The sequence below is a fragment of the Pithys albifrons genome, chromosome 3 (assembly GCF_047495875.1).
Source record: "Pithys albifrons albifrons isolate INPA30051 chromosome 3, PitAlb_v1, whole genome shotgun sequence".
In the NCBI taxonomy this organism is placed as follows: Eukaryota; Metazoa; Chordata; class Aves; order Passeriformes; family Thamnophilidae; genus Pithys; species Pithys albifrons.
This window is the reverse complement of record NC_092460.1, coordinates 28,220,747-28,248,313: the sequence shown is the minus strand read 5'-3', so window position 1 is coordinate 28,248,313 and position 27,567 is coordinate 28,220,747. Positions and strand designations below refer to the sequence as shown.

At 38.5% G+C, this 27,567-nt stretch overlaps 1 protein-coding gene across 4 annotated transcripts in view; it reads right to left on the bottom strand.

Annotated features, from left to right (window-relative positions):
• DGKI (diacylglycerol kinase iota) overlaps positions 1-27,567 on the bottom strand; it is a 207,017-nt gene that overhangs the window by 113,495 nt on the left and 65,955 nt on the right. For all 4 annotated transcript variants that reach the window (XM_071551159.1, XM_071551160.1, XM_071551161.1 and 1 more), the window contains exons 2-6: positions 17,763-17,871; positions 8,487-8,582; positions 5,892-5,966; positions 3,368-3,424; positions 2,064-2,129 (exon numbers count right to left, since the gene is read on the bottom strand). In XM_071551159.1, the coding sequence (XP_071407260.1) occupies positions 2,064-2,129; positions 3,368-3,424; positions 5,892-5,966; positions 8,487-8,582; positions 17,763-17,871 (403 nt within the window). The remainder of the gene's footprint in view (positions 1-2,063; positions 2,130-3,367; positions 3,425-5,891; positions 5,967-8,486; positions 8,583-17,762; positions 17,872-27,567) is intronic.

Sequence of the window (27,567 nt, the reverse complement as noted above, 5' to 3'; positions counted from 1 at the left end):
GATCTGTCAATCCATCTATTACAGTCTCCAGTTTCAAAACAAAACAAAAACAGAAAGACAGAAATAGACTGTTTGGTTACAATGCACTTTTCAGGCTCCCTCCCCTGATATTGATTTCACCATATAGGACTTCAGCAGTAAATCTGTGAGATCACCCCTGGGAGGAAGATCAGGAGAAAACTAAAGCTTAGACAAATCCATATAATCTGTACCTACACTAGTAAGTAATGTGCAACAATGGTAGCACAGGCTCTGTTGGTACTGAGAACACTGTACACAAGGATTTTCAAATAATTTAGTTTGGTCTAGCTGTAGTCTGGTCCTGTGGACTGACTAACTTTCTATTAAGTTTAACCTAAAAGTAATTTATTTCATTTGTTGCAAGACTGTTCCACATGTGAACCATCAGAAGTGAGGATAATCAAGAAAATTTGTTTCAAAGTGCAATTCTGATCTAAGGTGGAACACTGATAGACACCCATGTGCTCAAGCTCTCTGGAACTGTCAGGAATGGCACATATGGCACACAAAGTCACAAAGCTAAGAACACTGGGGTGCATTAATTCCTGTCTACTTGCTTATGATCTGAAGCATGAGATGGGTATATCCTAAAAACTTCATTTCAGCTGTTACTAATGATCATTAAAATAGCTAACCATCCTATTCCAGGCATGGGATAGGACTATTACATAACAATGAGATCTACCAGAAACCTTAGGCATTCCATGAGTAATGCTATCCTTTATTGCTCTAAATTTACTGCCATTCTCTTTCAAAGATAGTTCCCCTTTTCTCAAATGACAAGAGAATAATAAAAGTGGATCTTACTCAGAGGTTTAAGAAATGTTACAGTGGAACACAAAGGCAAGTATTTTGCTGTAACAGGAGACTACTTGGCCAATAAATATAGTGGATGTTTTTGTTATAATTTTCTCTAATTCTTTGTGTTTCTTTTTCTATGTTCACTGAGTATTTCTTATTTAAGGGGAGAACTGAGATTTCTTCAGAACTTCCCTATATTCTCCCTTTGATGATTGGACTTGAGGACCTTAAAGGTCTCTTCCAGCCTTACTTACTATATGATTCTATACCAGTCAAGGTTGCCCAAGTGAACAAACCCAGCACAGATTCTGATAGGATAGCCAGTAAGTATTCCCATTGCAAAATCAACTCCTAATGCCTGTAGGGGGGGTATCCAGACCAAAAAGGTAGAGAAGGAAGGCAAAGTCATACCATAAGAATGCTCTCTGCAAACTGCCTTGCTGCACTGTTCCCATACAACTTTCTAGAAAAGCGCATCGCATTTTTATTGCATGTCTTATTGCAGGTGGTAGCTGATGATTTGCATGAATATCTAGACACAAATCTCCTTTTCCTCTGACTTAAGTCCTGTGCCATGGAGATGAGGCATAGACTTCCTTACTAGTTAATAAGAGGGAGGCAGAAGTGTAATACAGTGCTACAGAAAGGAAATTAAATCCCTGTGTTAATTTAATTTTTAAGTATCTCTCAATATATTTCAGGAGTTTATAATATTTCAGGAGAAAGATCTTCAGTAACTAAGTTACTTCTTCCCCATTTTTATAGCTTTTTAGAAATAAACTTTTACAATCTACGCAGCAGAGCAAACATCAAACAGTCTAACAAATCTTGGAGTCTGCCACAGCAGAAAGAAAGCAACAGACTTGCTTTTTCCAGAAGCCTCAAAAAGAGGCCAACATAATTTTGGCACAGAGGACAGGACTGAAAGCACATCACATTAGTGCCAGGTTAGTTTAACAAAGAAAGAAGCTCAAGGAGCCACAGCCTTTTTCCTTCTCATTTTCAGCAGCCAGTGCAGCACAACCTCCTAGGACACATGATGTGCTCATTCCTACAGATGCAGCTGCCCTTCTTTCCCCCATAGGAATCAAGGCTGTTACCGCTCAACATCTCAGGCTTGTCATTAGCCACTAACAGAGGCTACCTCTTTGTAACAGAAAAAAATGAGTAACTAGAAGGACCTGGCTGCCCTGAATTCCTAAGTGCTTTGTGTAGTACTTGGACTATGCTGAAAATCTTACCTTTCCGCACTGCTTACATTTCCCCTCCTGCCTCCGCCTGTGCACCCAGTGATGTCGGACAAAGTTCTGCAACGGGACAGAAAGATCTGTTATAGGCAGCATTGGCACCTTGCACTCAACAGTACCATGTGTGTGAAATTTGTTTACAGACTCCAAAGGAAAAGTCCCTTCAGCCATTGCAGTAATTCCTGGAGCAAAATGCAGCAGTCACTTCAGGAAACCTCAAAAACCATCAAAACTGTAGGAGGAACAAAGACAAAATGGTGTTTTCTTTATCTATGTTGAAATGAGGCCAGAACTACTTTCTGAGTATTATTCCACAAGAAGAAAGTTCATTACATGATGCAGAGATAATCATCACCTAAACACAGAGCACAGAAATGCCCAAACACTGCTATGCTCAGCCACAAGGCAGGGCCCTACGCTATTCCGCTTGGAAATACAGTCCTATAATGCATGAAATACCATAAATCAATGCAATGGAAAGAAAGGAGGTGAGGAAGTAGCAGTCCTTGAAGCAATCTTTTCTCCTGTTCGGACAACATGCATCCTGCATGGCAGCAAGGGAGGAACAAGAGATGGGTGGGTGAGCAGGGTTGTGGCACTATTTCTGCACAGGCAAGGGCTAGAAGGGGTCTGCCTGCACCAAGCTGTTATTCCAGGCAACACTAAGCTGCCAGTGTGACTGGGAATTGAGCTATCCCTGCTAGGGCAAGCTGGCCACCAAATCAACTGCAAGTTAAGAGGTGTTTTTGAAACACCAGCTTCTAACTATGTAAGACAGATCTATAATAAATATATATATATATAATAATAACTACATTATAATAACTACAAATATAGTGAATAATAATTACAAACAGCTTCAACACCTTCAAAAGTGCTGAATTCACACAGTAGGTGGATGTAAACCATAAGGGTTTTGAATATCTGTCTTTATGTTCAAGACACTTCTAGAGGGAGAAAAAAAAAGAGGAAAAAGGAAAGCAAGAGAAAGGAGAGGGAAATAGAGAAAAAAAATAAAATACCAAGAAGGAAAATCAAAATTACCAAAAAAAGGAAAAAATTCAGACTAGCTGAATGAATGGAAAAAAGAAAACAAAGATGAAATTGTTTCTGTCAGTGTAAGTAATTCAGTGTTTCAGCTAGAATTCATTTCACATTTATTCTGGAGGTAAGAACATGTTCCACTGGGAACCAGCGTGTCAAACTCCTCTGAATCTAAAAGCACTTCAGCAGCATCACACCAGGTGGATCAGCACACATGTTAACTGAAAAGTGGTCGTCATTTTTCCACTACTTACTTCTCTTGGAGATCTGGATCCTCCTTCTCGGAACGTCGGTTTGCAACGAAAGTTAATCTGACATTGAAATAAAACTGTTAGAACTTCAAGTGAGTTGAGAGACAATTTATTCCAATATTTTGATCTAGGTTAGACTTGCAAAATATTTATTATCTATAAAAACATTAGCTTCACTAGGTGGAAAAAAAGTAACTACCTGGCTGTCAGAAAAATCTCTCTTCATAAGCTGTATTAATTCTCCTTGCTAGACCTCTACACAGCCCTAATCTTCACTAATGTTATTGTTACCTGCTCAGTTGAACCATTTGAACCACCTTCTCCTTCTAGAAAGGAGCTGCTTCTTCTGCTTTGTTTCTCTGAAGGTCTTTTGCAAACAAATGCAGAATCCAGCTAAGGTCTCAAAAGTTAGTAGGTGCTAGAAACTCAGATCTCTAAACCTTTTTGCACATCCCATCTTTATGTCTTCACAAGCAAAATCTGTAGAGATACCATCATTCAGAAAAAAGAACCATGCAAGTGACCATAAATGTCTGTGTTTTCATTAGATCAAGATGTTTCCATTCACCTCCCCAACCACAAACCATTTAGGAAGCATTGTACTGCCTCATGCAGTGGTGTTGCCACCTTCAGATGGGAAAGAGAAACCAGGACAACAGGACCTTCCATGAATGGAAAATATTTTTAGAAAGATGAAGAGAAAAAGGTACTTCATAAAAAAGAAGGGAGTCCTAGAAGAAAGAAAAGGTTTAGAGAAAAGAAAATCAAGAGAAATAAGTAGAGGGGAAGTAGAAAGAAAAAAAATATACTGAAGAAGGTGAGGCCAGGGAAAAGACCAAAGGATACATGAAGTGAGGATGCTCTAGATGAAATAGATTCAAACTGAAGTTGACTGTCCTTCAAAGAATAAAACATTTAAGAATAGTGCACAGCTACGCTTTTGTTACGAAGGTAGAAGGATCAAATTGCTTCAAATTTAAATACAACTCTCCCCAAATAAATTAGTTCTTCCCTTATTTAATAATGACCTTCAAAATAATAGCTCGGGCTTTGGGGGAAGGAAAAAAAATCCCACCATCAAAAGCACTGAAAAAAAGAAGCAAACAAAATACCTATTACTTAAGAAGAAATGCAAGACATTATAACTTTAGTCTTTTCCCATTGCTCTTCACCTGGAATTCCAATTTGGTGCTTCATTGCTCAGTCATGGCAGGCTGGAAAGACACCCAGCTTATATTTACTTTACTTACAACTTTCCCTTTGCAGGAAAAGCCAAGAAGAAGACTTATGTACCAGTTTTAAACTCCACAGAGTTTAAGAGGGATGCAGACTTTATAACAACCTTCTGCCAAGAAGTAGATTTCATGGTCTCCAAAACACCATAAACAAGCTCAACAGAACAGGTTTTACACCAAAGTGCTCATTTGCTCCTGCTGGCAGTGCCACCAGCTCGTTGGGCTGTGGAAAGTCAGCACTGCTGCTGATGGAGGAAGTCATGAAAAATTCACTGGTAACATTTTGTGCTGAAAGCATGTGCTAATGCTAATTTCACTGTGGATAAAAGCATCGGGGGTGGAAATGGTACCTTTCCAACTTGGTATTATGGCAATCACTATGGTATTTGTCAACACGAGTCCAAGCACTTGGAAAGGAAAAAATCCACTCCAAAGAGTTGCTCCTATAAATTTGTTACGCATGAGTTTCTTTTATGAAGAACAACATTGCTAAACATATAGGAGTGAAAATGAAGCTGTACTGAAATTGATGGGGAAATTCCCACACATATTTTTTTACACATACCACATTAGGAATGAAAATGGTGGGGGGAGATCTCTTTAGCAAATTTCCAATTAGTCATAATGAAGACAAATCACTGGTGGGGAGATTGAAGTCAGTGATAGATACTCTATCAGCACTTGGGTGTGATGAGAGATCCTTGCAGGAAATAAGAAGCAGGAAAGATGCTAACAGAAATAATGGTACTATAATGGAAAGGTTTGATGTTTTCCATTTTACAGACAAGAAGTTAATTTCTGAAGTTTTGAAGAGAAAACTGTGTAGTCTCATTAATACAGGGGAAAATGTTCACAGTAGCATCTTATGCTGCAATTCTCAAATATAACCATCATATAATGAATTATGTTGGCTTTAGTTGGAGAATTTTGAAAGGCCAATTTTGTACAAAACAAGATACTCCATTTTCTAGGTTCAATTTTTAATCTAGGAGTAGAGAGAATTTATTTTTAAAACATTAAAACTGTAAAAGCATTCTATAGTTTTTGTTCTTGGTTTGGTTTTGGGTTTGTTGTTTAGGAGTTTTTTTAAATAGTTTGTGGGATTCAATGAAATATACTTTAAAAAAATCCAAACAACAAACTGGACTTTTAAGTCAACTTTTATTAACCCATACATTGTTAAAAGTTATGAAAACTTAATTTGGCATACAGTGTTTTCCAGTCTGAAACCTCAGTAAAAGAATCAAAGGAGTGTTGAGTACAGAAGGCTCCAGAAGATGGCAATGTCTTACCTTCTCTAACTGCTCCATGCACGCGTTGTGGACCACAATCTTGCAGGCAGCACACTTCCTCCGCAGAGCAGACTTCTGCAAGAGGAAAGGGAGATGTGTGTCCATGGAGGTGTGGTATTCCCAGGGGGGAGAAAAAGTTAGCTGTGAAACAGGATATGTTTTGCTTCTTATGCAACATTTTTTTCCCCTCTCTTGGTGCTCTCAATTGTACTGTGTACTGACAAATAAATAAATAGGTCTGAAGCTCTTCCAGTTAAAAACTGAACTTTGTAGAAACGACAGGCACAGTACTCCAGCTGGCAAACTAGAAGTAAAAGCTTGGCTTTATGTAGGAGATCTGGTTGTTAACACTGCAGAGCATCATCATAAAAGGGAGCATCCTAAGATGATGACGAGCAGAGCCAGTGTAAAGAGGAGAAAAATTACACGTGCAAATCAGAGAACTCAGATCAGTTCACATGAGTAGGTCATTACATGCTTATGAGATAATATTTAATTTCATGGTCCTGGCTACTGACTTTGGAAAAAATATGTGGGTACATGGGTCATTTAGCACAGAATTATAAAGTTCTCGGAGAATACTGTTAAATGCTTATGATATGTTACAGAAGGGATGAAATTCTCAATTATGCTGGTTAGTTTCATTAATTTCAGTAGGTCTTTTGAAATAATTTCCATTGAATCCCCTGGGCTAAGGCATATCAAAGGCAAGGGAATGCATCCAGAGGAGAGAATATATTGAATTATTTTACTTCCATAAACTCATTTTAATTAACCAAATGGAATTAATTTTCATAGAAATTTAACTTACGGTCTTGTACTTTAGGGACAGAGGAGTTATAAATACACATTGAGTTGAGATTTCTTTACTTCAGATTTTTACATTCAATTTATTCATGTTCACTCAAATCTCTAATAAATTATTTCTTTAGAATTTCCAACCTATTTTAAATAACCTCAAGAAGAAACAGGGAACACAACTTTAGCTCGCATTATGATATAATAATAATAATTTTACTGACTCTCATAATTATTTAGATACACCTTAACTGTACATGCTCACATGTATGTGGAGTGGTGTCCTAAAGTTGCACCTGAAGAATCACACTTTTATAGCAGGCTAAGCTTTCACATGTCTTGTGACTTCATAACTTCAAGTATGTTTTTTATTTCTGTGTTTACCAAGACACAACCTGTCAAATCATATGCAATATATTACTAAATTTTCTCACTACTTTCAATGAGCTAAATCGTGAGGAAATGTTTCCTCAGTTTCAGAAAGGCAAACTTCTACTTAGAACATAAGAACCATCATACCAGGTCAGACCAAAGGTCCACCCAACCAAACAAATCCTGTCTCCAGCTTTCACCAAAATTCAGTGCCTCGGGACCAGTGTAAGTGCAGGGCAAACACACAATGACACTGCCCTTGAATATTACCACACAATCAGCAGTTTGTTGGGACATCACTTCATTACTCTGAAGGAGGCAGAGACTTCTCAGGCTATATGCCATAAATTAGTCAATCTGCTTAAGTTTTGGGAGACAGATATTAAATTTGTGCTATGGAAAGCACTGATCTTGTGGATCAAAGTGCCTCAAAAATTAGGGGCAATTAGTGAATCAAAATGTTTTCATTTGGTTGAAAGCTCTGAAGTATGGACTTTTTTAAAATAAAAGCAAAATGATGGTATCCTGAACAGTCACAGTAACCGCAAACACCCCAGAGAAGAGGAACAGTACCTAAACTTTGCAGTCCAAGGGCCAGGATGCTCCTTTGAGCACTGTTTGAAATCAACAAGGGTTGGACTCGATGATCTCGGAGGTCTTTTCCAACCCAATCAATTCTATGATTCTATGATTCTATGAACAGCTTGAACACAGAATCACCACTCCCCAAGCTTCCTAAATACCAGAATAAAATAAGATTTAGCTTTTTCTTCCCTTTGCCAGTAGCAATTTCACTGACACATGAGGGTAAGAACCCTTGAAGGAGACTGGAAGTGTAACAGTCACTCCTCAGTCAAAGAAGAGACACATATGGGTTTGAGATCAGTCCAACTGAACTTTTTCATACACAGCAGAAAAGGTTCAACAGGATAAGGCTAATCTTGTATATTCTTGAATAGGAGTAGGTAAACACTCGACTATGAGTGCACTCATTGCTGGTGAGTGCATTCAGGAGTATGGAAAATTCAGTTCAAATCTTTGCAGCGATTAAAATCATAAAAAATTGATCACACTACACCCAGCGACTGCAAAAACTGATGTATTTGTGTATATGTTTGTGTAAAATACTCTAGTTTCTTTGAACATTTCTGAAATATCTTGATATTCTAACCTTTTTTCTCTTACCACATTAGTAAAACTGCTCATTACATACACTTGCACTGTGTAAATAATCTGGGTCACTCAAAACTGTTTTGGACTTTTATCCCCAACCAATTAAGTCTTCACCAGCAGTCTTTTACCCCTTTGGCATTTCTTCTGGAATACAGGCAAATAATTCATGCTCCCAAGCAACTGAGCACTACCTCAGTCTGAAGTCAGGCTTGTTACCTCAGAAAGAGAAAAAGAAATCTGAAAATAACTCACTGAGAATTTGACTTGGCAGCTTTCCTCCCCCAGGTAGCAGAGGTCCCCAGAAACATTTGTCTCTAGCCACAGATGCTCTCCATTCACAGCATTTTCCTGAGAAAAGATGATTGTTAATCTGTTTTGTGAAATTCAGCCATATGAGTATAGATGGGAAAAAAGGGGAAAAAAAAGATCTGATTTTAAACACAAATTTAGAAAACAAAAATCAACTAAAACCAACCAAACCAAACCAAACCCAACCACAACATTAGGTGTGGGTTTGGTTTTCTACAATACATAGCCATAGCAGATCACAGTATTACCCTGGCTGACCACCCCTCCTTAAAGGATACTGACAATACAATGATGTGTCTCCAATTGAAACTAAAGTATTTTTGTGCCACAGTTCAGGGAAACTTTGCTGATGTTCTTCCCACATGCTGCAGAGTTTAACTGGTAATTTAGATTTCATAAGCATGAGATGAACACGGAATTTTAAAGAAACAGAAAATCAAGAGAGATGAAACAAAAACACAGCTACTGAACTTTCTACTGGAGAAGCCAAAAAAATTGAGAACAGGGCCCAGGAGTGAAAAATAACATACTGACTATAGCTTTAGGATGACAGGATAATTTAGACATAGGAAAAAGCTTTCTTTAAAATGGCTGGATCACCACTCTGTGATTGTGAATGCATCAACAAAACATTAAGTGGCCAGGAGAGACCAGACTTTACCTTTATATGTGAAAGAACAATTAAGTTGACTAAGAACATTCTCACAAAAGAATCTACCTAGCACATTGGCAATTAGAAGTGACCAACGGGGTAACATCTGACTTTGTCTTGACAGGTTCATTTGACCTAATTTGTATTTAAATTCTATAAAAATTCTCATTTGAAGGAAATTTGGTTGTAGATAGACTATGGTTTTCACTTGACTGTAATCCTGGCATGACTATAAAGCCTCAAAGTCTACTGTACACTAATGGAGCAAAGTGAATAAATAGGATCTCTGTTCATCCAGAATTGGAGCATGATGGAAAATGGTTTGACAGTCTGACATTTGGTTCCCACACTGCAGAAGTCACAAATGATGACGCTTACCAAACAGATGGCGTCCGACAGCAGGATGCTCTGAAATAGCCATCTTGGATAAAATAATTTATTTAAAATACCACTGACAGTTTCAAAGTGACAAAATGAGAAAGCTTCTCTTGCCATGTGGATTTCTTAGGTAATGCAAAAAAGCAGAGTGGCAAAATCCGTTGTTTCCTAGAGTATGAGTGCAATCCCAATAGCCAGGACCAATAAAAGTCTGCACATGGTTCCTGCCACAAGTATGGTGTTTGCTCCAAATAACCAAGAGGAGAAGACCAACACTGGCTATTTTTCTTGTGAGAGGTCTACCCTCAGCTGTCCACAGGTCTTCTAATTTCATCAGAAATGTTCCCATTGGTATCAGACTCAGTATTATCCCTCAGTGCAAGAGCCTGGGTGAGAGTCAGACTGGGATTCCAATGTACTGTCATTGCATCATGATTAGTCTTCATTTGGGGGCACAATATTCTGTACCTCCATTTCTACTCATCCTTAATCTGCCTATCCACTTGAGCTGTAGACTGCCTGGGAGAGAGAGTTTCCTAAACTGTACAGTTCAGTGCACAATAGTTTAGGTGAAACTTTTCAACACTATGTAAAATATCTTCTAAGAACTCGCACTAGCTTAAGAGATTCCTCAAACCCTTTTAGAGGGTAAATTACTCAAATTTTAAACTCTTTTGCTCATGTCTATCCTTGTATTACAGCTATTTTCTCTGGCAAGAACTGTATCAGTTTTACAGCATGTCATGAAGGCCGAGTCATATCACACTAATAAATTTACTGGGTCCACAGTACGGCCCAACATATTAACATTCTCTCGTTCTTGAGGAGTGAGACAAGAGGACCAAACCGGCAGAATATGAGCTCATCAATGAGTGTCTGAACTGAGCATCTTCTCTGCTGCCAAAACAGTGCAAAATCAACATTATAACCCAGAGGTAGATTTTGTAGATTATAAAAGATTTTTAGAAAAGATGAACTATGGAAGCTAAGTAAGAAAGCACACAGTTCTTGGGACATAATTTTAAATAAGGAATTAAAATTACACTAAAAATATATTGAAAAATAGATTAAACAGCCCTTCATTCAGACCACATCCACATAAGGATTGCCATCAGGATTTCTAAAGATAAAGCAGCCTATTTCCATAACCTAGTTCAGACTGATTGAGTTTGTTCTCTGTTGTTCCAGAACGTATCATAAATTTACATGTCGAACTTCATATAACCATGTAAATAAAATCAGTAAGTAGTCTACAAGGATGAACTTTGTAGTTCATGCTATGATAGAGTTCTGACACAATTTATGTAATAAAAATGTAAATAACCTGATCTGGTATAAGGGACACACCTCTAGAAACCTACTGCCACAAACAATTTCACAGCACTGTGTGTGAAAACTCACAATTTTAATTCCAGCAAACTGACGTTTGAAAAATCTTTCTCCCTGAATCAGAGTAAGAGCTAAGACTTCCCAAGATGAAATGCCCTACTTCAAAAATTTTTTCCTGTCTATTAATTTGTCTCAATAAGATCAAAGGGGATTATTTGAACTTCAGTGTTTTAAATTTTATAGGGCTCTGTCACTTATACGATGAGACATTTTATTGCCACTTATGAAAATCAAGATGATATAGTCAAATAAAAATGCTTTGACTTCTTCTAAGCCAGATTTTTCATTCAATTCTGACGGAAAATTTTGACAAAAATCAGTATATTTCTATGAAGAACTTTGACTTCAATGAAACAATATTTTCTGCTCCAAAATTTACAGGCAGTATTGCACAACATGCTGGAAAAAAGGGTACTCTTCTCCATCTACCAACACCTGAGCTGACAGAGGTCTCTGGGATCACCTCTAGTATGAGCTCCTGGTTAATGCAAAGATAAACCACAGTAAAGACTCCATCATTGCTTGTATATTTTGACACAGACATTTTTATTTTTCACTTGATGTCTCTATGTTGGCTTTAGTATTTATTGGCTTCTAAAGAGGCAGTCATTCTCCTACTGTCCCTGAACCCACAGACCTCAGTCTCATGCTCCTGCCACTTTCCTCATGCTGCCACTAGTGGCTGTAAAGCTACACATAGAATCAGTTCAACTGATGGAAAGTAGATATCTTATTTACCAAATGAGCTGGACAAAATGACTCATTCTGTGACCACACAGATGCTAGATCTGACACAAGGAGGAGTGGGTTAAAGATGGGTCCAGTGGGACTGATGCTTTTGGTACCAGTTCAGTGTTAGGACAACTTAGCTGACCTGTCAAATCATGCTTTTAGGCTGAAGTATTTTGCTTTGACTTGCTGTGTGGAAAATGGATTTTATCCATCACTGTGTATAAACCTTTGATGACCGTGGACTAATACTCTGCTGTTAAAAAGAAAAGTGGGAACTCTCTTTTCTCGCCTGGCTTCCCAGTCTGCACAAGCGTGTGAACTCGGTGTCCTGGGAGGAAAGAGAGCCCCTGCTCACTGAGGCGGAGGCAGCAGTGCTTTCCTGGCAGATGCAGCCTGCCTCACAGGGGACACACGAGCTCAATATGTTCCCCCAGACGGAGACATCCCATTTGATTTCTCCTGATATGTTGCCACCTTAATGGCAAACAAAAATAATTTCAGTATAGCAATCGTTCCTTACATATGAAACAAAACCCACCCACAATCCCCCTTGAAGTGAAAATAAGAATTCAAGGAGTAGGATTTTGGGAACGATGTAATTACACGCACGTGTTCATAACTCAGTGTGCACTTTTCACTAATTCAACTAGGGTTCTTCAAGTGCTCCAGCACAGTTAAATGACAGAGCAAGAGTTACCATTTTTCTGAAGCCCTCAAGTATCTCCCTACCTCACACTGTGCTTCAGGCAGCAGTCAGCATGGTTTCAAAAGCAATGCAGGTAGACCTGACTGTTTTAATTTGCCATATCAAGCAGCTATAGTTATTCAGCCAAAGAAATAAACCAGGCAGCCCAAACTTCTAGTTCAAAAGAGTTGTAACTCCAATTGTAACAGAAGAATGGAGTCTCCTCCGCTCCTGCCATGACTGAGGTTCTGCAAAAAAAAATCTGAAAGAGATTTCTAAAATAAGCCACTACAAAAATTTTCCCTTTGTTAATACTCCACCAAGAGAGATGAATCTGCTTGGAAATAAGCATTTGAGTGATTCTTACGATTAGTATAAAATTAGTGCCCATCAATCTAACCTTAATTAAACATATTTTTTATCAAAAATTATTAATTTAGGAGTTTTCTTTATAAAATTACTATCAAGCAGAAACAACTTTATTTGGATGTCTTTCTCCCAAATATCTTTCTGTCATGTTTGGCATGTGTTTTAACCTTAACTCTGAAATTTCAGACTTTGTAATACTTCTCTTGCAAATAGCAGCAATTTCCCAAATGTTTTTCTGTTGATATATTCCCAGTTTTAACTCCACCTTAGCATACTTTAATTTGGCAATATTTTTTAATGTAGAAGTCACTTATTCTTTATTTATTAAAAATGTTATATGTGGTTGTAGAACATAGTTAAACAGCACAAAGTTATGGTACTACAATGTTACTTAAAAAAGCATGAAAATATGTAGGCTGCAACTTTCAGAACTATTTTTGGGTGTTCAGTTTCTAGGTCTAGGTTCACCACATTCTCTACCTTTTTCTGCCATGCTCCTTTCCCCCACCATGCTTTTCAACACTTCTGCATCAATATTCTTGTATTCTCTTCTGAGATTTTGAAATCCCCATAACCATCATCTGAGAAATCATCTCTATACAGAAGCAGAATAACATTTGTCTTCATGGAGGAGCAATGTCCAGATGCTGTCAAATCAGATGTTGATTCCCTGTGTTCTCATGAACTATTCCTTTGGCTGATAACAGCTTGACTTCAGCAATGGGAAAAAATACATATTTTCAAGAAGGGCACATTCTGCAATATCACTGCATCCTCAATACCATAAAAAAAAAAAAGTTATGGCCACTATTTTGAAATATGACAGACCTCTTCTCTCTTTAGATCACTCTGGAAAGAATATTACTTTTCAAATCTACATGAAAAAGTTACAGCAAAGTAGAACTACTTACCTAGAACACAATGAGTGTTATCCACACCAAAAAACTTCAGCAATTTTTAAGTATGCATGGAGCTTTCACTCATCACAACTTACTTAAGTGGAACTAGAATTCTTATCACCTCTACATGTTTTTGTGTGGCTAATGGAACACTCTCACTCCAGGGTTCTCCTTTTCTCAAGAGAAACAATGTGCATCTCTTTTCAACTGAAGACTCAGTTCCCAATTACAAAACAATCTTGCAGACACTCTAATGGAAGGGAAGCATCCTTCTGTGTAAAAGTTAGTATAGCTTTAAGGAACTTATACAGAAACCAAACCATTCATGGGGAAAATAAACAAATTGATCTAGACTGAGAGAACTGTTTTATCATATGTAAAACATGTATTACTGTATTAACACACATGTTAATTATCCAAAGTGTTGTACATCCCTAGGCAATTCCAAACACCTACTGTCCACGAAAGTAAGTGGACAGAACTACTAATGCCAAAAAACCACAGAATATAATGCAACAGACTCATTGCAAAGTTGCATTCATTTATTATAAATACCCCACTGGTATAAGTCACCTCTCTATCCATCCCATATCTCATCAGTTTTTCTACAAGGATGTTAGGGAAAATAGTTTCAAAAGCCTTGCAGAAGTCAACATAACAGCCATTGCCTTCCCCTCATCCACCAAATCAGTCAATTAATTACAGAGGTCTGTTTGGTCAGGCATGATCTCCCCTCCATAAACTAGTGCTGACTACTCTCAATCACTTCTTACTCTCGCTGGTTTTGGAAATTACTTCCAGAAGGGTTTTCTCAATCACCTTCTTGGAAATCAGGGTAAGGCTGATCAGTCTGGAGTTCCCTGGATTCTCCTCGTCCTTCTCGAAGGCATGATTGACACATGCTTTGTTGCAGTCCTCAGGATCCTCCTCGACCATCGTGTCCTTTCACAGACAACAGACTGTCCTTGCAGTGATATCAGCCAACTCCCTCAGCACTTCTGTGTGCATCTCACCAGGTCCCATGGACTCCTTTATATTTTGCCTAAGTATTCCCTAACCTAATCATCCTGCCTAAAAGTAAGATTTCCCTCTTTCAGACACTGGTTTCAGTGACCTAGGATTGCTAAAGGCAGGTCTTACCAGTAAAAATGGAGGTGAAAAAAAAAAGGTTGGAGCAATTCATGTTTTTCATGCCCTTTGTCACCACATTCCCTGACCCATTCAGCAGTGACCCAACATTTTTCCTATGCAAGCTGTGTAACTTCAAATGCCTCTCACAGAATATAACTACAGTTCTAAGTTGTCTTGTCATGGGGAAAGGCAAGAAATGAGCATCAATAGAAAAAATTAACTACAAAAAAGAAACAAAACAAAAAAAAAGGTATTTTGGCTAGTGGGAAGTTCAACACACTAGTATCCTAGAGGCTGACAATATTTTTGTAGGCACTAAAGAAAGGAAGAGCTAGAAGGCAGTAGTTAAAAGGAAACTACAGAAGGACTTTGTGTACTAACTTGTGGTAATATCCCTTGGTAGCAAATGGCAGTAGAAAATTACACAAAGACCTAGGTTCTCAGAGGTACACAGGCATTGTATAAGGTGGTTCAGTCTGTACTTATTTGAGAATCTGGTCTAGAACTACTTACTTTATTATTTAACACATGTGGAGGGTGGGAGAAGGGGATATGCATAAACATATCACAGGGCCAGCCATTTAGGTTGCTTCCTTTCTGGTAAGGCATATTCTGCACTCCCCTCTGGCTATAATATAACTCATTGCAGACAATACATTCTGTATCTCCCTGGTGTGAAAAGAGAACATTAAATTACACAGTAAAGCTACAAGTTAACTTGAATTAGGTGTAACAAATGTGATAAAACTGAATATCTGCAAGTACGTTAGAGAAAAGAAACCTCAGGGAAGACAGATGGTAGGAACAACAATAATAAAGAATGCTGGGTTTTCTGTAAGAGGTCTTAAGGGACATGAGAATCATCACCTCTGTTTTCAGCTGGAGTGGCTGATGTACTGGAAGGCAAAACAATTCATCAGCATTCAATCATGAGGTGACAGAGCAAAGAATGGAAACCCCACTCTCTGAATCAGTGTCCTGTTCACAAAACCATCTGATAAAGACAAATCACCCACCAGTAGTTCCCAAAAATTGAGGCAATGGCCAGGGAATTCTCTCCTGTTATTACTGTGAAGGCTGCAGTAGAAAACGTTTCCTTCCTGTTAAGTCAAGTGACAATTTATGTTCGTATCACTTAGACTTTGGGAAATTCTCCAATCATGGGTCCTTGGAGAAATACTGAAAAGTAGGATGGTATAGATGGGGATGCAATACACACTGACCAATGCTGCCTTCCAGTGACTAAATACAAAGGCTTTTTGTCTGGCTTTGACCCATCTTAATTGAAATATCTTTTCACTCTACCACATACACCTTTGGACACAAAATAATTTAAAACTTAGAGTTTTTTCTTTATTGAAATTCGCTACCCATTATGAAATTTCGGTCCATTTCAACCACCCCCATCTCCAAGCAACTTCCTTATTATCTCTTTTGCTTTTGCTGTGCCTCAGATTTGAGAAATACCTTTCTCTCCAGTTACTACAGCTAGTCAATTCAGGCTCCTCCGAGCCACAGATGTCTGCCACTCACTATCCTGTCCCTTTTCCCCATAAGCACAGGGTTGCCGCCTTTCTCCAATTAAGGTATGAAGAAAAGCAGCAACATCAATCTGAGAGGTTGTAAGCAGCTAAGAAATTGAACAGATCAAAATCTAAACCATAAGCCAGGAAATAAAGTGCAAAAACACCGCACAAACACAATTAAACCCCACAATATTTAATCAATATTTACCAACTTATAGCAACTCCTGCAATATTTATCCACTGGGTTCATAAGAGGAACCATATAGGAAAAGAAGCAGCAAACTATTGACTTTGATAAAGGGCAAGTTGTGATTATTGGACTTGAGGTTCAGGGTTTTTGGTTTGGGATTTTGTTGCTGCTGGGTTTCTTCCTAAATAAAATCTTGAAGGTGTTTAATCTAGCCTAACGTGCCTAACTCTCCTCTTATGTGACTGATCCTTTAGATTGCCACTAAACATCAGTGATGACTCAAAACAGGCATTTTTTACTACCTTGCTGAATCAGCACCTGGGTTTCCAGGAATGAAAGATAAAGAACTCCAAAGCACTTCCAAGAGGATTCTATACAAGCTTTCAAACTTCAGAACATCATAGTGAATCTAGTCCAACTTCCTGCCACACGACCTATAAAATTTCATCCCCTTAAACTTTGAGTGCAATACCTGGGGTTGAAGGAGAACAAGCAATCTAGAAAGCCATTCAGTTGTGTGACCTGCTGTCTTACACCTCACCTTCTTAGCTTGTACCATTGCATAACCACATGGAAGGTGTGCTGGGATGATTCAAAGCTACGCTAAGGGAGGTACAGACTTGACATTAGGAAATACAGAGAGTGTGGTCAGACCCTGGAACAGACTTCCTAGAGAGGTGATTGATTCCCCATGCTTGCCAGTGTTTAAAAGACATCTAAACAATTTCCTTAAAAACCTGCTTTAACTTTTGGCCAGCCCTGAAGTGGTCAGTCTAGAAACATAAGAGAAGCAAGATAAGAGGGATAGAAACATGCTCTCTGTGTCTACACATCAGCTTGAGCCCGGAAGAAATCTAGCCATACCTACAAAGAATTGTGGCCAAAGATCTCAATTACTTACTCTGCAGATGGAGCCAACTTGACATGTGTCTCCAGCCTTAAATTTTGTCCCATCAAGAAGAGGTACAAAAATCCTTCTGTGTTAAAATTAGATCAACCTTTGACGGCAGACTTTGTCAAGAGGGAAGTGAGCAAATGCAGTCAGACAGCTTTGAAGATGGAAAATCTGAACAGCTCTGTCCTGTGTTGCTCAAGTCCTCACAAGGTTTCATGTCTCTGCCTTGTGCTTCAGTTCATAATAGAAACATGATCCTAATGCCTAGCACTAATTATGATAGCAACACAATGTCTTATGTTGATGCAAGGATGGAGAGAGCACTAACTAGAGACACGGTTTTAAATTAACTGCCAAAAAACCAAATACCTACAGTCCACTCTAAGGCTGCTCTTGGTTCCTTCACAGGTCCATTGGAGACTGCAATGTTGACAGAATGCACAGGAGCCAAGTGCTGGAGGCCTGACCTGGAGATTGCCTTCCTGCAAATTGAAAAGAAAAAAAAAGGGAAAAAAATAAGACCACAAATAAATGGAGTGTATATACAGAGTGTTTATAGAACATATATATATCCAATATAATTACCCAGCATCTACCCCACTCTTCTCCAGAAATCAGAAGAGGTAGCACAGCATCTCATTTCAGCCTCAGTGAAATGGTGCTTGAATGCCATCTCCTGTTAAAGCAGTTTAGGAAAAGAATAAAGTTATCTGATCACTGGAAATTACTGTTTAATGAAGATCAGTTACTCATCTAGCACTAAGCTGAAATATCAAATCCAGTGGACTATATATGGTTATGTTTGCCATCTTCAGCGAAGTCCTCATGCATTACATCTGTTCGTTACACAGCAATTGAATCTGTTGAATCAATTTATGCATAATTCCAAACACCTTTTATAGGAGGAATGGAATACAAGCTCATAGGAAGAATTCAACACCTGTTGCTTTTACTTATTTTATAGGCTGGAAAAAGTCATCCATTCAGCATTCAACTATATGAAACAAGACATGGGGACACCACTTCACCAGAAATGGGAGTCATACACTACTATCTTCCTTGATCATATCAGCATCCCCCAAGGTATTACAGCTTCTTTACACTTAAATTTTAATTCTATCTTTTTGGTCCAAAGATATTTCTACAGCTCTGAAGACACAGATGTGGCCTCCTTCAGAAGTCATGGGTGGTGATCAGAAAACCTCCTGAAGTTGGCTCCACAGTGCTGAGGTGTATCCACCTCCAACACTGAGCCGTCAGGTGGAAGCACAGTACACTCCCGACACAAAGCTCAGCAGCAAGCGAGCAGTCTGTTTCTTAAAGCTTCCTAACATCACTGCATTGTATATATTAGAATCTGATGGTAGTGGTCAAAATAATCTCACAGCTTCAGCTGCAGTGATTCAGAAGAGGACAAAAAAATCATCTCAGGGAGATATCTCCCTTTTTAAGCCAAATACACACATCCCCCACAAAGTGAAATGACAGTCTGTTTGTGTAAAGTGCATTTTTGTGATACCGCTCCCACAGTGCAATAGCTATTTATAGAATCTCCTAATCTTACCACTGTCCCAAGGCAATAAAGGTCAATTGAGCCAGTGGAGACAATCCAGGTCAGCCATATGCTAAATAAAACTTTTCATTGTCCTGAAAATATATGCTGCAATATATATCCACAGTAAAGGAGTTTGGAAGCCTCGCTGCTCACAGTGCAAGTCTGGAAAAATCAAGTGAGCCAAATCAGAATCTCTTAAATCCCCCCTCCTGTGGGTAGCATGAACAACTCAGAACATTAACATCAGCCTCTGATCATCCAATGCGCCCTTTCTTCTTAAAGCGGCAAGACATTGACATTAAGGTTTTTTCCAAGATATTTTGCATTTAACAGAAACCCAGTAGAAGCAAAAAGACCAAGGAAAAGACTTTCACCACCTGACAATGTATCAGGAGGGAAAAATTTAGCAAGAAAGATTTTATGCCAAATATAACTGTACAACGTATAAGCTACACACCTCAATGACCAGATTAAGGCCTTAGAGATAAAAACAAGAAACTGCAAAAAAAAAATTGCAATACATTTTTCAAGAAAACTTCCAATATTTGGCAGTCTCCTTCCATGCTGTTTTCCACTTTTCCGTATCAATGTTTTTATTTGGTCTTCCTAAACAAAAGAGTATATTCTTGACTCTCTTTGTAGTTTATAATGTGGTAATTTATTTGCATGGAAACAAGGCAGTATCACGTTCTCCACTCTGCATCACTGACAGAGGTAAAGCAAACCTACTGTCCTCACAACAGAGGAAGGTAAATATGCCTAATGAGTGGCTACAGACATCTCAGCATCCAGTCTTGGATACTATTTCAAGTCAGAATTAGAGGTGTGCAAGCCTCCCACAGCTGCACCTAAGACTTGGCCCACATTTCTTAAAGAGCAAGCTGAGGCTGATGAGCTTTTTGGGGGAGACCTGGCACAGTTTTGTGCCAACAACCTCCCATTCTTCTGCTTGCCAAGCTGGTTATATGGCTTTGTCTGGAAAGTACACAAAAACACAGGCATGACAATAATATCTCTTTTTTCTATTTTTTTCTTTTTTTTTTTTAAGGTCTGTTTTAACATAAAAGCCTTAACATTACCTCAGGGATTGCAAATTTGCATGAACCAGCCAGAAGTGACCCTTACATCCCAGGGCAATCTAAAAATGCCTACTTTTACACAGCTTCTTATCAGAACTTTGTCTCAGAACAGAGAGAGACAGTGTCAAAACACACTGCGTGCACCCCAGAAGCCTTTCCTGATAAAAAAGCAGGTCAAGCTAAAGAGCAAACACATGTCCTTTCAGTAAGTGTAAGGTGGACAAGAGAGGGGGAAGTGGGGGGAAAGGGAAGGTAGCACAAACCTGATAACAGAACAGATGCTGAGTATCCAGGTGATCATATCTCATATTACTTTAACTAACTGATTATACCACCTGGCACTTTTCCAATAGAAAGGTAACAGGGTTGGCTTTTAGTTATCTTTCCCAGCAATTTCATCTCCACTGTGCTGAGTGCATGAATGAAAACACAGGCTTGACAGTCAGCCTTTCCCTTAGAAGCAAAAGTAATCACTGTTCCACTGATAAGACACAGCCAGAAAAAGTGAATCTGTGGTTTCATGATATATTCCATTCCTCAGACTATGAAGTCCACAACTTTGTTTAAACAGGCACAGCAGTCAGCTTGCTAATGTAGTAACCAACAGCTAGGAAATACTGCATCATAAATAATGAGCTGTATTTTCATAATTATTTTTCATATCCAGTAATCAGTAATTTGTAGTAGATGGCATTATCAACCTAGCTAACACATCACCATTGTGAAGCATGGGTACACATATGTCATTGAATATACAACAAACAAAACTATCTGATATTAATTCCATAGTTGATACCAACTCTTTAGATGATATTACCAAGGAAATTCTGTAACAGAGCAATTGACTCTCTTGAAAATCAAAAACAATTAGACATTCAATCTATTCAACTATACTGATTTCTTTTTTTCAAGCATTACATTTGCATTTTGCTGAAAAGTCAGGCAAAACACAACCTACTTATTAGATCAAAGAATAGCTATTTTATCAGGGGAGATTTTAGTTTATATCCCAGCCTTTGGCTTCACTGAGCCTTTTCCTCCACTGAAGGCATATGAATATTCCCCAATGAGTTGTTTAGCCTGAATACTTTTACCTGAACCCTCAAAGACCACAACAATTAGTCACTAGTATGCAACCCATTTAAGTGCTAGAAAACAATCTATTTGGAAAAGGAGTAGGTTAGTGCTGCATGTGGTTAACAGCTTTGACTGCCATTTTTGTTGTCATTGGTGTTGGAGTTGCTGCCTTTCCAAAGCTGGGGTTATTACCTCCCTTGCACAGGAGCATAAGTTACTCTCAGGGTAGTCTCTCAGCTGTAAGTGAACACAAAAATGAAGAGACTGGCTTCCACAGATCATCTAGCTAGGACATCTACCAGGAGAGAGGTTTTAGAGAGCTTTCGCTCAAAGTTAATCTAGATGCTTACAGAGAAAGGGTTAGTCATTTGTATAACGAAGTTTAAGTTACAATAGCTTTGAATTTCTTTGAATATTCAATGTAGATAAATCCTACACCTGCCAGTTCTCAGCTTTGCCAACCACAGACAGCACCTGTACACTGTATGAACAAATTCTATGCACCTGAGCTTGTCTGGAGGGGATTTGCACTCCTGTAAATTGGTGCTTATGAATGCAATGAAGAAAATGTATTGGCAAATCTCTGGCATTAGGTGTTCCCCATGCATCTCTACTGACGGCACTGTGTCCCTGCAACCCACTGTTCCCAGTTTGACTTCTGGGCATGTATTGTTCTCCTTTTGAGCTGACCACAGGGCAATGATTATTTCACTGCAACGTCAATTCCCAGACTTTTTGCATTTGATATAAAAGGAGCCAACTTCAGTCAAATTAAATAATCTGTCTGGAGCAGCAACCCATTTCTGATAACAGCCAGTAGCAGGAGTTTAGAGAAGCACTGGCACAAATTGGGTGATGGTTCCCCTGACATACTCCAGTCTCAGTTTCCAGTAATCAGTAGTTTAAGGACTTCCTGAGCTGGAGGCTGCTTCCAGACCTTTGCACTTAATAGCCTGTAATGGCTCTTTACTCTAGGAATGTGTTGGTCCTTCCCTGAACCCATTTATAGTCTTGGTCTCCACAGCAAGCTATGTAATGAGCGATACAATTTAATTATGGTCAATGTAAAGTACTTCCTTCTGTTTTTAAAATTCTGCCTGATAATTCAATTGCTGTATCATATTGTGAGTAACAGAGAGTAATCACTTGCCTCCATACACCTTCTGTGATTTTATGAACATATTCATAGACCACTCCATTCACAAACATGTCCAAATGGAAGCACCCTAGGTTGTTCAGACTTTTGCTAACCCTGACGCTGTTCTGTCTTTGTCAAATTTTCTAGCTCAGTTATGTGTTTTTTGATGTACGATTGTCAGAACTAGAATAAATATTCAACATCTGGCCACATCAGAGGTTTATCACTCGTGTCATCACACTTTCTGCATTGTTCTCTTTAATTATCCAAATATCTCTTTCCTGGGTGTTAAATGATAACACGAAGTCCAAACTTGTTAGATTTTTTTTTTCTCCTGCAAGTGCATTATTTTGCCTTCATCAATCTCATATTTCAACTGCTACTTGCTACACTCATTCAGCCTCATGAGATCCTTCTTAAAATTTCCTGCAATCAGCCAGTACCCATCTTGAGTAATTGTGCAAAGCAGCAGCAAGCTTCACCTCCATGCACGTTGCTCTCAGTGAGCAGCACTGCTCTGGACATGGGTGACTGGTGGTCCCTGTCAGTAAACTCCCAAGTAAACCCTGAAAACCACCCAATTGCTTGCTACACTTCCACTGTTGTTTAATCATGAGGATACCATCCCTTTCACCCCTAGGTTCTGTACCAAAAGCTGTTTTTTCTTTCCCCATTGAAGATGTCTGGAAGCTCATGTGCTCTCTCCTCAGCCGGACCTCCCCTCCACCCCAATTCATGGGCCTTGTGCATCTCTCAGTGACTTCTGCCAGATTCACTAGTCCTGTCTTCCTTAGGAAAAGCTGTGCTGACTCTGCCTCAGCACATCATATTGAGTTGTGCATTTATTAATCCTCAGCAGCTTTGCATGTTGCTCTGATTAAAACTCGCTGCTGAGTTACCCCATCAGCACTTTGTGAACCACTGTGTGACCACCCCATTCCTTTAGGACTGGAGTTTATTTAATGAAGGCACTTTCAAGCCCTCTCAGCAGTTTCTTATTTGAATTCCATCAGAATACTTCGCAAAATCAAATCCTAGTGATTAGTTATTGGCCCTTTTGTCAATGTCATATTTAGTCTACCACATTAACCTTTCCATTTCCCTCTGGTTCATACAAACAGCAGCTGTGCGTAGGACACTCTCAAGCAGCTTCAGCAGTGAATATTGATGTAAGAAATTTAATTAGCAATAAAAGAAATAGACCTTTCAAAACTCCTCATGAAATGCTTTCTTAAGCATCTGTCACTGCCTGATGCCCAGAGAACCTGTGTATGGAAAAGCAAAGATTTGGGTAGCTTCCCAGCCACTCAACATCCACATCACCAATACTCCAACAAACATTTCCTCCCTCTCTCTCAACCCTCACCACATAGGCCAGTTTGATAAAAGGTGCATGCAATTTTCCACCACAAAAATCTTCCTAAGTACCTTGAACAGCAACAACAGAGCTAAAAAGTAACCACAATACATCAACTCCCTAGTCAGTTCTGGTAGGAGCATTTGGATCACACCAAAATGTCTTATTCAGCTTATATTGATCAGGAGGCAAGACCAAACAGACCCAACAAGCCTTTCTGGGACCATCTCCTTGAGTGAAGTTACAAATCTAATAGGCACAAGTAATACAGAGGAATCCTACAAAAGGAAATATAAGGCAAAACAAAAGGAGCAAAAAAGAACTGCACAAAATTTGATCAGGTTAACAGAGGAATAGTCTCTCCTACATGATGTCTTTTCTGTGTCTACAGTGCAGCTCATGTTAGCCTCATGAAGGGATATTCTTTAAAGGAAGCCATTTAGTATTCTTGTCCCTCAAATTCCTGGTGCAAGAATAGCAGGTTACTTTCCTATCCTAAAAGAATAAAATAGATTCATGAAACAGGCTGTGTGTTAAAAGAGGCATTTACAAGTAGTGTCATGAATATGTTTGCGGTTTCTCAAATGCAAATCATCACTGCCCTGCAGTTCTACTTGGAACTTGGGTTAGTGTCAAAACAGTGTCAGTCAGAGTAGTCCAAATGCCAAAGATCTCTAAGATACAATTTCTTCTTTGGTTCACCAGTAGGCATATATTAATCACCAGCTTTTACCTTATGGAAATTAAATTACTGTTTCAATTAGATCCCAAACTGCACTAAATGATTCAATTCCTTAAATCTTATTTTCCATCAAGAGTTCATCTACTGAAAACCATGGAGAAAGCCTAGAGTTTTGTGTCAGCTCCTATCAAGGTGACCAATATATCTTGTTCTATATCTATAAATCACTTCAGAGTCTATATTGCATCAAAATCAGGGTGACTTTGTTTCTGCATGTCTTCATTTGCCAGGCCCTGGATCCAGCAAATTCCCCTAGAAACTCTGCAACAATCCTCATCTGCAATGTGGAAACTGAAAATGGCTTAGATCCAAGACTTGGATAATTAATCAGATAACTAAGGAAAAGTCAGTCATGTGGAATTCTCTCTGAGCTTCTATCAGAGCTTGAATTTATACATATCACTGGGTAACACTCGTTTCTTCCTTCTGCTCACTTAAGGCATTTTTTGCCTTCACTCTTATTTTCTAGATTTCTTAGCAAAAAAGATAAAACATGAGGGGTACTTACACTAGATGACATTTAACTTTTAGGAGCAACAGGATCCCTCTCATTCTTTCACTTAAATATTCTGAAAAGATATGTACAAATGTGCTGATTACTCTTACCACAAAAAGTGACAGACCTTGAAGGATTCCTTGCAGTAACAGAAATGTCAACATTAATTTGTGTGAGGAGGAAAGGAAAAAAGTGAAACTGTTTGTGATGCAATAAAGATGAAGAATATCCTTTATCCCTGTAACTCACAGAGAAAGACTAACAAAGGAACCTAGGAAAGCTGGAAATAAAAAGATACAAAAGCTCTCTCAAATGGATTTATTTTACTTTATTTTTGCTGCAGTCAAAACCAGTTTGTTTTGGGAAAGGATTTTTTTTTTTAGCCATTAGCTTTTGAAGCTATGAATGTTAGGTATGTGAAAGACCTTCTATGTCATGAAATCCAGTCAACTGTTTCAGGCAAACTCATCATATGTTTGAATTCATAAAGTTATCAAACCCACCCCAAATCTAGCCCAGTTATTCCTTTTTTCTTACTCCTACTGAGAAGCTGTATCAGACCTCCACTATCCTCATCATCAAAATATTTTGTAAATTCTATCCAATATGTATCCCCCTGCACAATCTTCTTTAAATTCCTAATATTAGGATTTTCACATTTCATCCAAAGAGTTAAAGTTGAACCAACAATCCGTGATTTTATATGATACTTGTACAGAATAGAAGGCACCTGAAAGTCTTGATCCAGAAATCTTTAAATCTTTGGGTCAAAATGCTTTGAGTGAGGTTATGTAGGGCAGAGTTAGAAGCTCACATTTCAAAGATTCTGGAATCAATCGAGCAACTAAGATGATAAAATTCAGTCACTCTCTTTCCAAGTAAACAATGAGAAATGCTCCAGGGAACTCTGAGGATAACTGATTTCCAGCTGCATCACAGACTGGACATTAGTATTACAGAAGATTGATGGGTTTACTATTTCAGAAAGCAAAGGAAATCTGAATGGGAAACATTTTCACAACAATACATTTCATCTAGAAAAATATCATAGGATATGCAGGACCTATGTTCCATAGTTCAAGTGTAGACAAAAAGTAATGATGCAAATTGGATGGACATGACTATGGTATGATCATGCTTGCTTTTTTGTTGTTTTGTTTTGTTTTTAATAATATGCTGAAGTACTATATGCTGATTTTCAGAAGGAGTGAAAATATTCTATGTTATAACTCTGACAACCAGATGAAAATAAGATTAAAGCCCTTTTCCAAGGTACTTCTTGGTGGCATCATTTAATCTTCATTTCATCTGGAAGACAAAGAAAAACAGGACACAGGGAGGAAGGGAGTTCAGAGGGGTATTTTCACATTAGTCTTGGAAATATTTTCTTGCCACTCAGATGCTAGCACATGCTTTCCAGAATAACCTAATTTAAGGTAATTTCTATATCAGACCAGGATCCTTCATTGGCATAAGCTATTTATACAAGCTGAAACATCATTATGGCTCAAGAACTATACAGCCTCACACAAACTACATAATAAAGGAGTCTGATTTTTTATTTAATACAAATCAGCTGTGTGTCTTGCAGTGTTGCACTGTAAGCTTCACAGAGTTGTTTCAAATGCGGATTTTTTTGGAACTTTTCCATGCCCCTGAGTCATTCTATTTCCTGTTCTTCTTTCATGTAGTCTTTTTTCCTTGAAAATGGAAAATATCAGAAATTTTCAATGTCCATTTCCACATTTTTCCCCCATTATAAGCTTTTATTCAGCATGCAAGCATCTCACAAGTGCTAACAATAAAAATCTATTTCTGAGTATGCAAACAAAAGTTGAAAAAGTAATGGAGATTCATACTTAGTACAAAAGTGAAAAAGAATTTTAGACAGTGGATTAAGGGGTAAAAAAAAAAAAAAAAAAAAAAGGGAAAACTGTAGGTGATACCAGAATAATTTTGTTACAAGTACTGATATGAGAATCAGATTTTCTTCCTCCCAGATGCATAAATACCTCGGGCTCAAGGAATGACCCAGAACAAAAGGGAGCTTTCGAACAATGCAAAACAACAAATGTTTTCTAACAGAACATTTTGAAAACACACAGAGAAATACTCTCTTCTGAAAAGCAAGTTACACTTTCAAATTCCAAACACAATTTTTACAAAAAGCAGTCTAGAGAGCAGAGCAGGGAAAGGAATTCATGCTTTGCCTACACAGTTCTTGAGCCAAAACAAAAAAAAAGGGGGGGGGGGGGGGGACAGGAGAGAGTGAAGAAAAAAGCCTACATTTACTTTTCATTAGAGTGACACTTGAGAAGGGCAGATAAAAATATAAAACTACCATTCACTAACCAAATAAATTCTATTTTCCTTCTAAGGAAGGAAGTCCAACAACTGAGATAAGACAAAGGTTTTGTCCCCTACTTTCCCTCCCCAGGAGCCTATGAGATACAAAAATTGGTGCAAAAAAAAATCAACAAGTATCCTTTTCTTCTCGTTCCTCACCACAAAGACTACACAGTTTGATGGCATATACTGCTGTTCTTAGGCAATCTTGGTTTGAGCACCTGGGATGAGAGGCCCTTAATTCCTCAGGGGCTGGTGGCTGCCAGGTGAGCCAAGCACCACCTGCACGCACCTTCATCCGCCCACACCACTGCCAACTTTCTTCCATTGTGTTTGGCATCGTTTCTGTGCACCAGACTGAGTCTCAAGGAAGCAGGTGCATGGCCAC